This window comes from Anabrus simplex, chromosome 6, assembly GCF_040414725.1.
Source record: "Anabrus simplex isolate iqAnaSimp1 chromosome 6, ASM4041472v1, whole genome shotgun sequence".
Lineage (NCBI taxonomy): Eukaryota > Metazoa > Arthropoda > Insecta > Orthoptera > Tettigoniidae > Anabrus > Anabrus simplex.
The window spans coordinates 89,724,968-89,741,745 of NC_090270.1; the positions used below are offsets into that span (position 1 = coordinate 89,724,968).

General features: G+C 39.6%; 1 protein-coding gene across 1 annotated transcript in view; it reads right to left on the reverse strand.

The window, feature by feature from the left end:
• Positions 1–786: 786 nt before the first annotated feature.
• Positions 787–16,778, reverse strand: part of LOC136875482 (uncharacterized) — a 30,088-nt gene continuing 14,096 nt past the window's right edge. The window contains exon 2 of the mRNA XM_067149027.2: positions 787–3,073. Within this exon, the coding sequence (XP_067005128.2) occupies positions 1,811–3,073 (1,263 nt within the window). The 3' untranslated portion in view covers positions 787–1,810. The remainder of the gene's footprint in view (positions 3,074–16,778) is intronic.

Genomic DNA, 16,778 nt, shown 5'->3' on the forward strand with positions numbered 1-16,778 from the left:
TCCTGGATCATCCAGCTCGTCAAGCGTCACCATAGCCAGAGTAGTCTTTGCCTCAGCTTCTTAGAACATCATGGTGGTCTTCATTGCATCAAGGACAGAATAACACAAGGCATTAGTTGATTTGTACATGCTGTAATCTGCTTAATAATGTCCGTCTAATTTGCCTACAAGACTCTAAATATCGTCTTATTTCAACTGCCTTGCTCGCCGAAACTGAGTGAATTTCACGTGCTTTTAGTATTGCACTCTATTTTCCCTTTAATTCAGCTCTCTTGACGTTGTGCAGTATCGGGCAAATACAATGTTCCGAGCCCAACCGTGACGTAGTACAGCTCCAACTTGACGTTTCTTATCAGCTGGTCTTTAATCTCACGTATATGTCAATCACAGCTGATGTTTTGCGGGTTATCGTAGATTTGATCTTATCTCCAACAGTTGATTAAAGACTCCGATTAGTAGTGGGTTTCTTTACGCGATTCCGTCTTTCTTCGATGCAGTGCTCAATTGAGATTTTTTCTAATGGAAGACTTTTTTTTCAATAATCGATTTAAATAATCCGCTCTCGTCATTCTTTCGCACCGCCTTCTAAAAGTGGTTCTTTCCGTGATTGCCGGTTGAATTTATTATCTCTTCAGTTCGTACCGCTGTTAATTGCTTTATTCTGATCCATTAATAGCCGGAGCGCCATTTTTGTTCCAAATACAGCAACTATAGAACAGTGAAATGGCACACATGTTTTACCTTTCACAAGTTAACAGAAAACAATCAATGTTTCAGTGTGATTATAAACATACATTTTTTGGTTAAGAAACGGGATAGTTAAGTATTGTAGTCATGCAAACTGCATTAAAATAAACGAAATAATGTCATATAATACTGTAACTGGAAGTAAAGTATAAAAATCTAATAGTAAAACACTGAGAAAAAATGGATCTGAGAGACCCGGTGCGACCATTAATATTGACAAAACCCATGCGACCACTCCAGGGTTAGTGCGGTGATCGGACGAGAACCGGTGGAATAATCATGGCATGGTCGTATATATTTTTGTATAGGCTACATAATCCGAGATAAAAGCAAAGTATCCAGCAGAAGTGTACAAAAAATGTTTTAATTTTATTTGTACATCGTAGATATGAGATTGTAAAATAATATCTTGGTATAATTAACTTAAAGCCTCCGTGGCTCAGGCGGCATCGTGCTAGGCGTTTTACCTATGACTTCCGTGGTTCAAACCCCGGACACTCCATGTGAGATTTGTGATGGACAAAACAGAGGCGGAGCAGGTTTTTCTCCGGGTACTCCGGTTTTCCCTGTCATCTTCTATTCCAACAACACTCTCCAACATCATTTCATTTCCTCTATCAGGCATTAATCATTGCCCCAGAGGAGTGCGACAGGCTTCGGTAGCCGGCACAATTCCTATCCTCGCCGCTGGATGGGGCTTCATTCATCCCATTCCTGACCCGGTCGAATGACTGGAAACACGCTGTGGATTAGAATAGCTTTAATGCCACTTTTGACTGATAAACTCCTATAATATAATACCAATTACCTAATGCAACACCTAACTGCTCAAAAAATAGGATTATTCACTAAAATAGTCAATAGAGTGATATGCACAAATAACAAGAAACTTCCTCAGTTTGTCCTTGACGTTTATCAATTTATTTCGAATAAATAATAAATAAATAAACACACAATCAAACACATTCATATATGCTCAAGATACAGTCTCGTTATCAAAATATCTGTCATTCAGTACTCGTTCTCGACGATCAGGATAAAATTCTCTCAAAAACATTTTTCACTAAGGAACTTTTAAAGAAGTTGGGCAAGTATTCCTCATGCAGCTTGAATTACGGGGTAACTCTGCTGTTGTCCATAAACAATCATTATTTTCCGAATAATTATGACAGAACATTTCATCTGGGATCTTTTTGATTCCATGGCATGTATAATTTACTGAGATGGAATCGTTTAGGAATGTAACTTTGCCGCTGTTGCAGAACTGTACTAACGTCTGCGCAATCACTTTTCCTACCGAAAATTCTTTTTCATTTGTTAAACTATACGTCAAAGTTGAAAGCATTTTCATGAGTTCATACAAAAATGCATGGCATAGCTGTCTTACGCTCATAATCAAACCTTGTTTCATATCCATCATTGCTGTCTCTTCATCGCTGTTTATGAGAAATTCGGCTGCGGTCTGATTGAGGGTTAACACTTCGAAATCATAATTGATGCCACCATATTGCCACAACGTTATTACTCTAGCAGCGAACTTTATAACAGACGTATTTTCTTTACAGTGTTTCCAAAGTCCGTAAAGTGGAGAAGTAGCAAAGTAATCCTCACCATTTACATTTATCAATCTGATATTGTTGTAAACTTCTGCCAGAGAAGTAAGGTTTTTATTTTTTACTGTTGGACTCAACCACTCTGTCTTGTGAATGATCATAATATAACAGGTCATGTTGGGATTTAATTTCGCTGCAGATTCAATGGAACACACATGGTGAGAAGAAATATTCTCTGCGTCAATATAAACGAAGAATATTCTATGTTGTTTAGCTTCATGCATGTGAGTACTAAATGGTGTGACAACAGTAGTGTTTGCTGGAGATGTAGTGGTATTACTTAAGACAGAAGGAACAAAGTCCACTGTTTTAAAACCTGATGATGATGATGATGATGATACATGGTTGTAGGAAGTGCGATTTTCATTGATGATATAGTCTTGACAAGATTCTCCCAAACTTCGGATGTTTAAAGGTGGATGGAAGGTTGGTTTCCAGTACACGTGTACGCCTTGTTGACCTGTTATTAAAGAAGACATGATGGTCATAATGAGAAGCGTGACAAGGGATATGACTGCGATCACTAACGCGATCAGGACGACGGATAAGATATGACAGGGCCATCGAGACATCAGGGAAGCTGCTCCTCGGGCCACACTGCGAAATCGAGAAGGCTCGTCGTCTTGCCCGGAGCCTTTCAATTTACTTCCATCCTCCAACAGCAGCAATAGCAATGGGAAGCGCTCCTCTGTTGGGTCTGACTCGAGTGATGTCTGGAAAACCAAGAAAAAATTCATTATTAAACATTTCACTCCGTTATTGGGTAAAGTTTCCAAATTCATTTCAAAATGTGTCTACCCCGTGTTGACGGGTTATATTTTGTAATTGCAGCACTAATATCATCTAGGGTGTAACACAATGGTACTGCAACCATGTTTGGTCACCATTTGTAATGTAATAGTTATTACACTTGATTCACAGTTGGGAATAATTCTGTACTTCACTGATTCTACGTAATAATAATAATAATAATAATAATAATAATAATAATAATAATAATAATAATAATGCTAGTAAATGGTTGCGTGAGTTCACCGATGTGGATCATTCGAATTTAAGTAAGTAATAGATAGAACATGATGAATTTCTCTTCTCTCAAGGCGTGTCCATAAGACTGTGTTTTAATACATCTGCTCTGGGCCTTAACTAACCCCTGAAAAATACCAGAAGTGTAGGAACTGGACCTAGGTTAGCTACTTGAAACAACTTCTCCACAGTGGCTATAAAATAACTAGCTGTGTACGTTGGCAATTTATGCGTGACGCGATTCACTATTATACACATAAAGTGGACCCTGATATTAAACAAACTTGGACGTTCTCCTTAATATTAATAGAAAAATTGTAACCTGAAATAGAGTGCATAAGAAAAACAATTGCTTATAAACTACCATTTGTAGTCATCGTTTGGAACAACAGCGGACAAAGAAAAATGGTTTTGAATCTAGGAACCAGCACTCAAACCTAGGGGCCATTTAAATTTTCTAGTACTCGCATAAAAATAGGTATTTTAATTTTATAGTTTTGTACTCTACCTACAGTAGATAGGGGCTGCCTGGCTGAGGCGGTAAAGGCGTACTCGGTTGACCCGAAAAGAGGTGGGTTCGAATCCCCGTCAGAAAGTCGTAAAATTTAAGAACTGATATTTCCACTTCCAGAGGTGCACATGGTCCTGAGGTTTACTCAGCCTACACCAAAAATGAGTATCAGGTTAATTCCTGGGAGCAAAGATGGGAGGGGGGGGGGAGAGCTAACCACTCTTCCCCATCAAGTGCCGAGGTTACGGCTAGTGAAGCCTGTACCTTCCACCCCTCCAAGGCCCTTCATGGGCTGTACGGAGTTGTACACTTTGCAGACTTGGCAAGGAGGTAAATATTGATACCTTATTCGTAGCTGGGAACACAAAACACTATTACATACTGTATTATGTTTTGCCGCTGGATTCTATCGAGAGTTAGCGTCTTCAATTTAGCTGAAAAATAACGTAGCAGTTACTTTGTCACAGTTTCATGCATGTCACTGTTACAAATGCAGCGAGGACAAAAAATAACAGGTTACCGAGTAACGACAACAGAAAGACGTACTAGTGAAAACAGTAACTGGGAAGTGGCAACTGTCACAAGTAGCAGCTTACAGACACAGAATGTGACCTTCAGAGTTCAGATAGTACGATTGTCTTCCAAGTGAGAGCGCTTCCGTAGGAGATTGTTTTAAGTCAAATACACTATAGTGTATAATATACTCTATAGTGTATTGGTTTAAGTTGCTGCTGTCATTTCCAATTTCTTTGCAATCATTTAAGAAAAGGCTAGGAAAACAACGGATAGGGAATCTGCCACCTGGGCGACTGCCCTAAATGCAGATCAGTAGTGATTGATTGTCATGACGACATACTTCACTCATCTTGTGTAGATATTATAACAAGCTGCACCATTGATATGTGGTGTTGTCACAGTACATGCATTAGCTTAACAAAGTTTCACTGATTTGAACACTTGTTGAAAATGTACTACTTTTTCGAAACACAGGTTGCTATTATGACGAGTTTCGTCTAGACCTTGAAACCAGATCAGAAAGGAATAAAAAAGAAATGTTGTTAACTGTTACATTCTAACAATTATGATGCGAATAGTAACGACAGACACGCTGTCGTACCGAATATTGTCGTAATAACACCCTGTGTTTCCACTTATACAGCTTTCACTTCCTTTTAATTTGAGTCTTCATTTGTCGTCCCGAACTCTTCCGAAGAAGTGGCCACATCTTCACAACGTCAGTGCCTTACTTCACGAAGGTAGTTAACTCTCGGAACCGTGGACTTACTGAGTTCCAGAATAAAAATACTCTATATTCCCAACACTTTCTCAATAATAATTGACAGTTTACAAAATAGAGCACTTCTCATTTTTTTTAACATCAGACTTAAGAAATAATTACTGAATAACTATACATCATAAGGGTTTGTGACAACCGTCTCACGGAGGTATTATAAACGTACTATTACAAGCAGAGAAGAGTACAGCAGAAGAGATGGAGCTTACCTTAACTAACAATAATAGCCAGTGTAATGTTATTGGTGATAGACTCCATGGCTAATGGTTAGGGAGTTGGCCTTTGATTCAAGGGGCCGCATGTTCGATCGGGGATTTTTAACCTTAATTGATTCATTCGACTGGCTGGGTGTGTGTGTTGTCCTTAACATTATAATTGTGCTTTTTTTAGTATAAGGGCCGATGACCTTAGATGTTAGGCCCCTTTAAACAACAAGCATCATCATCATCATCAACTTTTAAGTACCCTATTTAATTTCATCACGTTGTGGTTAATAATGACTCATTACAAATATAGGCTGGCTAAATGGTGGAAACTAAAGTCAGTTTTATTTTTTAAAAGACTTGTGTGCCTCGCCCGCTAGCCTACTCCCAGTAGTGCGACCACGTTTGGCCAGCCTCCGTCCTTCCTCAACCACTGCGATATTCCGTGAAAGTGTGTGAGATCCACTGATTACAGTCCGACTCCATGGCTAAATGGTTAGCTTGCTGGCTTTTGGTCACAGGGGTCCCGGATTTGATACCCAGCGGCGTCGGGAATTTTAACCATCATTGGTTAATTTCGCTGAAAATGAAATGAAATGGCGTATGACTTTTAGTGCCGGGAGTGTCCGAGGACATGTTAGGCTCACTAGATGAAAGTCTTTTGATTTGACGCCCGTAGGCAACCTGGGCATCGAGATGAAGATGAAATGATGATGAAGACAGCACAAACACCCAGCCCTCGAGCCAGCTAAATTAAACAATGATTGTTAAAATTCCCGACCCTGCCGGGAATCGAACCCGGGACCCCTGTGACCAAAGGCCAGCACGCTAACCATTTAGCCATGAAGACGGACATTTCGCTGACACACTCTCTCTCTCTCTACAATTTGCTTTACACCGCACCGACACAGACTGGTCTTATGGCGACAATGGGACAGGAAAGGGCGAGGAGTGCGAAAGAATAGACCATGGCCTTGGTTAAGGTCAAAAGTACAGTTGCCTGGTGTGAAAAACGTGTAAAAACGAACAACCATCTTCAGGGCTGCTGAAAGAGGGGTTAGAACCCACTATCTCCTGGTTCTAGATAAGGTCATGAAAATACTGTGGAAACATAATGACTCAGGTGCTATAATAGGTAGTAAAAATAAACATGTCAAACCCAAGTGTTTGGCCTTTGCTGATGATTTGCCACTCTTCGCTGAGACAGAACAGGAAGCAATAACACAGATAAATGAACTACAGGAGATAGCCGAGAAAACAGGTTTAAAAATCTCCTTCACGAAAACAGAGATGATGAGCACGGACAGGAATTATGTGAAGAGAACAATGAAGACGAAATATGGCGAAGTGAAGGTCACAAAGCAGTTTAAATACTGGGAGAAATTATCAGCAGCAACGGGATGGATAAAGAGGCCATGGAAAATAGAAGACTTAAGTTGGAAAGGCTAAACATTACCACCAAAGCCATTTACAACAAAAAGAATCTTTCCATCAATGCGAAACTAAGACATTATGATGCTGTGGTAAAACCAGTGATTCTGTATGGGGTGGAAACAGCAACACTAACGAACCTGGAAAAACTACTAAAGATTGAAAGGAGAATATTGAGGAGGATTTACGGCCCAAGGGTGGTAGAGGGAAACTACAGATTACGCTCAAATAAGGAGATATACAAAAGAACAGAAGACCTGGAAACAACAATAAGGAAAAGATGGCTGCGATTCTATGGGCACACGGTCAGAATGGATCCAACAAGGTTAAATAAACAAATTTTTAATAAAATATACTACTTGAAGAGCCAGGGGGGATATGCCAAGCAGATGAAGGAAGAACTCAAGAGGTTAGGAATTGCAGATGAAGAATGTCGTGATAGAGACCAATTCAGGAAAAGACTTTCCAACATAAAAGTTCTGGTTGAAGAAAAGAAAGAGCGCAGAGGGGGAAGATGGACTGAAGAGAGAAGAGCGCAACATTCTGAAAGAATGAAGGCACTGTGGAGAAAGAGGAAGGAAGAAGGGATGATTAGAAGGAAGTGAAGTGGTATTGGCGTGGTCCTAAGTTTGGCCGGTTCGCAAGAAAGAAAGAAAGAAAGAATAATAATAATAATAATAATAATAATAATAATAATAATAATAATAATAATGTTATTTGCTTTACGTCCCACTAACTAATTTTACGGTCTTCGGAGACGCCAAGGTGCCGGAATTTAGTCCCGCAGGAGTTCTTTTGCGTGCCAGTAAATCTACCGACACGAGGCTGTCGTATTTGAGCACCTTCAAATACCACCGGACTGAGTCTCCTGAATGAAAGCTGTTCAAACATAATATTATGATTAAATAACATTATGTATTTTATACTAACAACACTTTCCAGACGGACATACAGTATTAAAATTTATTTAATTAGTTTTGTTCTATGAATTATTATGTTGATCATGTTGATTTTATACTTAGCTTGTACAGAGCACAACACTGAAGATGTTGGGGAAGTTGATTCATTTTTAAGTATTTATAAATATAATTATATATTATTTATACAATGAAAATGTATTTTTTATTTTAACTATATAAATTGAGAAATGTTAATGAAATTAAACCATTAAAATAAGAAGTTAGCAGCTTTAATCTGATCAACACATTTCTTTAATTAATATTGATTAATATATACATTCATATTTAATATATATGTAGATAAATACCCCCTACAATGCTAGAAATATCTATATGATCCTCTTTTTCTCTCTCAAGTATATTTGTTGTTAACATTATCAGGAGGTTGTATGTCAATAAGTTATTATTAATTAATGTAATTTCAACAAAATAAAGAACTCTCTGACTTGAGATGGGATGTGTGTTAGTTTACAGTACTGTATTTACGATTATACTCTATTATGTGTTTGGAACAAGGGTTCGTGATACGGTCAAGGCACGGAGTCGTACGTAAATGAAGACCTGTATTAATATGATTACAAACATCCAGTCTCCGAGCCAAAGGACCAAAGTTGGATGTTGTATTACAGATCCATCAACCCAAGCTAGAAGTTTATTGGTTTTTGTTCCATTAACTACGGTACTTTAAAGGTTTTCGGAGAAACCGCAGAAGTTCTTTTACGCACCAGGAAATCTACCGACACGAGGTTGTCGTATCTGAGCACCTTCAAATGCTATCACACTGAGCCGGAATCATACCTGTCAGCTTGAACTCAGAAGACCAGCGCTCTGCCATCTGAGTTACTCAGCTAGGTCCAGGAAACAGGAAAGTGTTCAGAATGAAAACTGCAAAAGAAAGAAAGGAGAACAAAAACAGTATTCCCGGAAGAAGAACGGGCAAGAGTGAGCGAGATAATGAATGGGTGCTGGAAAAAGAGCTAGAAACAGTATAAAAAGTTGTTTAATTACGGCGCACGCATTGCTGAAACGCATATAATAATAATAATAATAATAATAATAATAATAATAATAATAATAATAATAATAATAATGCCACCAGACTGAGCTCGGATCATACCTATCAGATTGTTATTATACGGCCGCCGGATGCCCTTTATGACGGCAAACGCATATGGAGGAATGTAGACCAACTCACTATTCCATGTTTCTGTGGTGGTTGGTAGTGTGGCGTGTTGTATGTATATGAAGAGAAGTGAATTGGAACAACTACAAACACTCAGTCAGAGAAATTAACCACACGCGATTAAAATTTTAGACCCGGCTAGGAATCGAACCCGTGACCTCTGAACCGAAGGAATCAACGCTGACTATTCAGCCAGGACGCTGGGATCATATATTTTTATTTTTTTTTTACAATTTTCTTTACGTTGCACCGACACAGGTAGTTCTTATGGCGACGACGGGATAAGAAAGGGCTAGGAGTGATATGGAGGCGACCGTAGCCTTAATTACGGCACAGCTTCAGCATTTACCTAGTGTAAAAATGAGAAACCACGGAAAGCCATCTTCAGGACTGCCGACGCTAGTCCAGTTTCTTGATACGGGGTCGGGGATGCAGTGAGATGAATCTATATTGCATAATTTTTACGCTCGGGGCTGCATAGCCGTAGTGCGTGAGCACTCGCGGCAAATCCGCTCGGTAAGGAACCGAACTTTCTTAATAGCAATTAATCTATGTCCAACCCTTGTCCCGTTTCCCTACGGGGTCGGGTATGAGGTGAGATGAATTTGTCGTGGCGGTTTTTTATGACCGGATGCCCTTCCTGACGTCAACCTCATCAGAGGAGTTAATGAGAGATGAAATGAATGACGTGATATATGATAGTAGGGAGAGGGTGAAACCCGGTGCCGGCACATAGCCTACTCCTGTCGAATAGCACCAAGGGGTCTGCTCAAGGCTTGACGTCCCCATCCGACGGACGAATCACCATCAACAGCGTCATATGCCCTCACTCCATATGAGCACTGTGGAGAGGTTTGGAATTTAATCCAGGCTTTTGGCACGCAATCTAGTGATTAGAAATTGTATACCACCACCTCCCCTACCCTGCCGGCCAACATTCTGATGGTGAAAATTTTTTCGACCAACGGGACTCGAACCGGCTAACCTCGGTGTTAGACCGTTTTTAGACTTCAGCGCCTTAACGATCATGGCCACCAGGCGGGCAATTAATCTATATATATATAAAATGAGAGTTTTGTCTGTACATTATTCAGAATTGAAAAATGATGGTATTTATGTATCGGTTGTGTCCACAGTAACAAGGAAATGCACTTTTTAATTTTAATTTTGCGTAATGTCTGTCTGTCTGTCTGTCTGTCTGTCTGTCTGTCTGTCTGTCTGTCTGTCTGTCTGTCTGTCTGTCTGTCTGTCTGTCTGTCTGTCTGTCTGTCTGTCTGTCTGTCTGTCTGTCTGTCTGTCTGTCTGTCTGTACACGTATCACTAGAAAACGGCTAAAGAGAATTTAATGAAAATTCGGTATACAAAATCGGAGAATAAGTCACTACAATCTAGGCCATAAATAATTTTATTCACGCTGAGTGAAATGGTAGTTTAGGGAAAGGAATAAAATTTAATTCTCAAATATTTGTTATTAGTGGTCCTATCTTAATGAAAATTGGTATGCAAAGTCTGGGAGTAAGTCGCTATAATCTAGCATAAACTAATTTTATCCACGCGGAGTGAAATGGTAGTTCAGGGGAAGGCCTAAACTTTAATTCTCAAATATTGTTGTTATTAGTGGTCCTATCTTAATGAAAATTGGTATAAAAAGTAGGGGAGTAAGTCGCTATAATCTAGGCTATAAATACTTTTATTCACGCTGAGGGAAACGGTAGTTCAGGGGAAGGCCTAGGCCCGGTTTCTTCAACGAATGTTAAGTGTTAACACTGCTGTTAAGGAGACTTAACACACAATTTAACAAAATGGTCGTCTCATCAAGAATTGTTAACTCTAACAATTGTTAAATCTTGTGTTAAATTAACCTAGCAGCACCCCTGTGTTAAACCCCTTAACAGTTGCTAAAATTTCAAAATGGAGACATGTAGGCCCGGTTTCTTCAACTCTATGTTAAATTTTGCTAAACAAATGTTAACTAACAATTGTTACTAATTTAACAGTTCGTTTAAAAGTTCCCTGTTTCGCGAACACATTTCCAACATTTGTTACGAAACAATTGTTAAAGACAAATTAACACATTTCCGTAAGATTTCTGAACGCGTTTGGCAGTGAGCGTCTTTTGTTTCTTTACATATAGCGCTCCTAGTGGCGTGTTGGAATAGTATTTTGACATACAGACACATGGTTGACATTATTATAGGTTATGGATAGCGGAGACCGCTAAGAAGTAAACATGTCAAGTAAGAGGCAACAATAGCGTTATTATGATGAATGCGAGACAAATGTTGTTATAGTTTTAATTTAAAATCATGCGAGTGCGCTTAAAACATGAAATAACGGACTGTTATATCACAACATTCTATATAGCCTATTCTTGTAGGAGTGCAATCTAAGGTTCCTACATCACCGGGAAAATGTGATAATTGATATGTTTTGAATGATTTTCGGGCATTCTTTTATTGCGGGGAAAATAATGTAATACCTTGTGAATGCTGCAATGGCAGCAAGAATTCTTTGTAGAATTCTACACACTCTTTTCTTGCCCTCGTGAACATAGTCGCCTACAATTAGGCCTTTTTTCTTTTTTTAAAATACTATTTGTTCGGGACGTCGACCTACGAAGATCATTTGCCCCTACAATTAGGCCTACATGGAAAGTGTCTCGAGGTCAGATGTCATTACAAACCTTCGCTTCGGACGAAGTGGAGGTGATATAACACTAGAGGCGAACAAATTTTACTTAAACATGTCAGGTCCGCAACCTAATAACTTCTGAAAAATTGATGAAACACCGATTCCAATGCAAGGCGTATATATTTAGGAGTTGTGGCATAGTGGTCATCGTACTTGTCTGCGAGCGTCGTAGACGTGAGTTCGAGTCTCGTTTCAGGGAACATTATTTAAAAATTGGAACAAAAATATTACGCAAATTGCAGTACAGGTACACTTCGTTTTCTACCTGAAATTAATATAGGTCTAAACGTTCTCACAGTTACTGCTGGATCTCTTTTTAATCTGTTTATCCTCCAGGGTCGGTTTTTCCCTCGAACTCAGCGAGGAATCCCACCTCTACCGCCTCAAGGGCAGTGTCCTGGAGCTTCAGACTTTGGGCCGGGGGATACAATTGGGGAGAATGATCAGTACCCCCCCAGGCGGCCTCACCTGCTAGGCTGAACAGGGGCCTTGTGGAGGGATGGAAAGAAGATTGGATGGGACAGGGAAGGAAGCGGCCGTGGCCTTAAGTTAGGTACCATCCCGGCATTTGCCTGAAGGAGAAGTGGGAACCCACGGAAAACCACTTCGAGGATGGCTGAGGTGGGAATCGAACCCTCCTCTACTCATTTGACCTCCCGAGGCTGAGTGGACCCCGTTCCAGCCCTCATACCACTTTTCAAATTTCGTGGCAGAGCCAGAAATCGAACCCGGACCTCCGGGGGTACTAACCACTACCCCACAGAGGCGGACTATATTAATTTGAGGTAGGAAATAAAGTTCCACTGCAATTTGATCATTACTTTTATTCGCACTTTTACCTTCACATTCCCTGAAGTAATTAATTAAATTTGTATTTTAAAAAAAGTAATCTAACGCGGGACTCGAACTCTCATCGTCGTGGTTACACTTGACTAGTGTGCAACTTTTCAAGTATATACGCGGTGCTTTACAATCGGGAATTCGTAATTTTTTTCAGAAATTACTAGGTTGCGGACCTAACAAGTTCAAGTTAAATGTGTTCGCATTTTAATGTTCTATCCCCTCCACGTGGTCCGAAGCGGATCCTGCCTCATGACATTTGTCCTCATTTATTTCGAAAACGAAACTGTACGGTATTGACCCAAACCCTTCTACACGGGTTACTGTTGAGTATCCCCCAGCAGGTACATTAAGCTAGTTGAAATCGATTGGACGCAGGGTCTGACCCATCCTTGTAAAATCTATAAGCAACTGCTGCACTGGAGAGATTGGTAAGTAGCAATCTGTTGGAAACTCTAACCTATATCGTCTAGTAGGTACTTTGTTCATTATGGCTTCGGTAATTAGAAATCTTTCTTCTGACAACTCTAAAAGGTCGTTATTTCTTAGTATGGGTCGTCCTTTGCCTTCTTCAGTTTATAAATAGTCCTCATACAGCAGTAAAGCTTCAAACTTACGTCTTCTACGGCCCAGTTTCTTCAACGAATGTTAAGTGTTAACACTGCTGTTAAGGAGACTTAACACACAATTTAACAAAATGGTCGTCTCATCAAGAATTGTTAACTCTAACAATTGCTAAATCTTGTGTTAAATTAACCTAGCAGCACCCCTGTGTTAAACCCCTTAACAGTTGCTAAAATTTCAAAATGGAGACATGTAGACATGTAGAACTGTAGAACTGTTAAATTAGTAACAATTGTCAGTTAACATTTGTTAAGCAAAATTTAACATAGAGTTGAAGAGACCGGGCCCTAGAATGTAATTCTTAAATATTTATATTATTAGTGGCCCTGTCAATAAATACTACATAACTAAAGTATAGTACTAAATTTTGGATGATTTATGTCTTACACATTTTTACCGTATCGGCTATGATAACAGAGATATTCATGAATTTGGATTTTTGTTGCTTAATTCCATATCAACGCCGTCACGAGAAAATGGGTGAACAGAATTTAATGAAAATCGGTATGTAAAGCTGGGGAATAAGGAACTACAATGTACGCTATAAGTAATTTTATAAGACGCCCTAATATCATCGAGTCGAAAGAAAACTAAATGTGAAGGCCTACAATATGGGAAACTAATTAAATTGTTCAACAATAACATGACATTGCCCGTTGTTGTGATATGCTTTGTGTCTTCTGTTCCCACTCATTTCCGATAGATGGGATTACTGTTCCATAGCGAGTTTTTTTTAAATTTGCTTTACTTCGCACCAACACAGATAAGTCTTATGGCGACGATGAGATAGAAATGGGCTGGGAGTGGGAAGGAAGCGACCGTGGCCTAGATTAAGGTTTAGCCCCTGCATTTGTCTGGTGTGAGAATGGGGAAACCACGGAAATCTATCTTCAGGATTGCCGAAAGTGGGGTTCGAATCCACTATTTCCCGGATGCAAGCTCACAGATGCGCGCCCCTAACCGCACGGCCAACTCGCCCAGTTGTACCGAGTATAACAGCTTGCCTGAATATTGGTAGGAAGTAGCTGGGGAGTTAGATAACTTTCTTCCTTAGCATGCCATTCCCGTGGTTCATAAATTTTCTGATACTGCTGGTACGTAGCACACTGGCTCATCATAGCATTGAGCTGTTCAATCCCTGCTCCGTGGCAATGATTGGAATGAGCAGTGTGCTCACTTACATTAACAATGGCAGAGGAGTGTTCACAGCTGTCTGCTTCCTGGTCATTCCAGCACTGGGACTTTGGACTGTTATATCGGCACCGTAGTACTGTTCGTTAGAAGTGAGAAAATGTGCTTTTTTTTCATTTGATCGAGTATTTTATATGATGACATTGCTTTTATTCGCTAGATTCCTACTAACGTTTATTGTAATGACCTATGCTGACTTCAGTTAGAAAACCACAAAGACAGTCTTTCTGAGAATCCCGTAGCGAAGCACGGGTACTTCAGCTAGTTATAAAAAAATGGCCTTGAGCAATCACAAACAACAACAATATATTACTTTTATTCAGAATAAGGTAATAGAACACGTAGGCGAATAGAGGATAATACGATGACCTTGTGAAAAAAATTAAAAACATGAAATGAACTTTTTCCGTGTGATCTTATTCACTTTGTTTCGATTGTTTTGATCCATCTATGGATATATGGAATTATATTGAAGGAAATAAAATATTCATAATACAACTGGTTTTACGTCGCAGTGACATAGATAGGTGTTATGGCGACGAAGGGATAGGAAGGGCTTAGGAGTGGGAAGAAAGCGGCCGTGGCCTTAAGAATAAAAGAGATGTATTATAGCTTCTGATAGCATCTGAAAGTCGTGTGACAAATTTGTCACGCCGGGCATTATAGGGATATAATAATAATAATAATAATAATAATAATAATAATAATAATAATAATACAGTCTACAATAAAGAATCATTTTTAGCCAAGCCATTTAAAAAACAAGAATATTAATTCAATTTGTTACTTTGTTGAGCCGTAGCTCAGGCGTATACTTTCTACCAAATCTCTTCTGTGTCAGAAACTTTGTTTTGGGTTGGTAATCATTTTGCTGATCTGAAACATCGAAATTATCATCCCTCGTTCAAGAAGAAAGTAATATAATGTTTGAAAAATACATACATAGATACTTTACTTTAAGTAACTTACTATATGCGGAACTGCAGTATTAAATCCTAATGTCGTCTTCTTATACACGTGCACCTGTCTCCACGTTTCAACAGAGATACCTACTCAAATCATAGGCAAGCCGGTATATTCGTTCGCCGAAGTCTTTCACTAATGGCCCATGTAGTTTTTGAGTTCGTTAATGTCATAAAGTTGTTTGAACAGTCAATCTTGACACTTCTTTCACAAGCCTCTTGTTTTTACGCACGATATTTATAGAATAGCTATCATATCCTCCGAATGTAGGAAGTATGTCACAGATGATGATTTCAGTACATCCAGAGAGTCAGGACTGTGGGAAAGAAAGGGCAATTTTGAAGGGAAAAACAATGAATGTATGCCAGGTGCAGGTTTGATCTGGCAGAATTCGAGAGATGAACAATTACTGGCCGTAAACATCGTCTAAATCTATAGAAAGTGGCCCCGCTGTCTATAACTGTATAAACTATGGTGGTGCTACTTTGAGGAGCCAACCAACCTTTGGTTGAAAACTGACAATAATAATAATAATAATAATAATAATAATAATAATAATAATAATAATAATAATAATAATAATAATAATAATAATGTCTTTTCGTCCCACTTACTACTTTTGACGGTTTTCAGAAACGCCGAGGTGCCGAAATTTTGTCCCGCAAGAGTTCTTTTACGTGCCAGTAAATCTACCGACACGAAGCTGACGTATTTGAGCACTTTCAAATACCACCGGACTGAGTCAGGATCGAACCTGCCAAGTTGGGGGCAAAAGTCAAAAGGCCGTCTGAGCTACTCAGCCCGGCGAAGACTTACAAAGCCTGGTCAAAGTATTTTCTCGAAAACTCCCGACACTAAATACCATGTGCTAAATAAATAAAAAATAAATACATAAATAAATAAATTAATCAATTAAATAAATAGTCCGCCTCTGTGGTGTAGAGGTTAGCGTGATTAGCTGCCACCCCTTGAGGCCCAGGTTTGATTCCCGGTTCTGCTACGAAATTTGAAAAGTGGTACGAGGGCTGGAACGTGGGTACACTCAGCTTCGGGAGGTCAACTGAGTAGAGATGGGTTCGATTCCCACCTCAGCCATCCTGGAAGTGATTTTCCGTGGTTTCCCACTTCTCCTCCAGGCAAATGCCGGGATGGTACCTAATTTAAGGCCACGGTCACTTCCTTCCCTCTTCCTTGTCTATCCCTTCCAATCTTCCCATCCCCCACCAAGGCCCCTGTTCAGCATAGCAGGTGAGACCACCTGGGCGAAGTACTGGTTCTCCTCCCCAGTTGTAACCCCCGACCCAATGTCTCACGCTCCAGGATACTGCCCTTGAGGTGGTAGAGGTGGGATCCCTCGCAGAGTCCGAGGGAAAAACCAACCCTGGAGGGTAAACAGATTAAGAAAGAAAGAAAGAAAGAAAGTGACCAAATAATGACGTTTAGTTTTAGAAACTGACCTAAAAATACAAAATGGCAAAACATGACAAAAATTTCCTGATAAA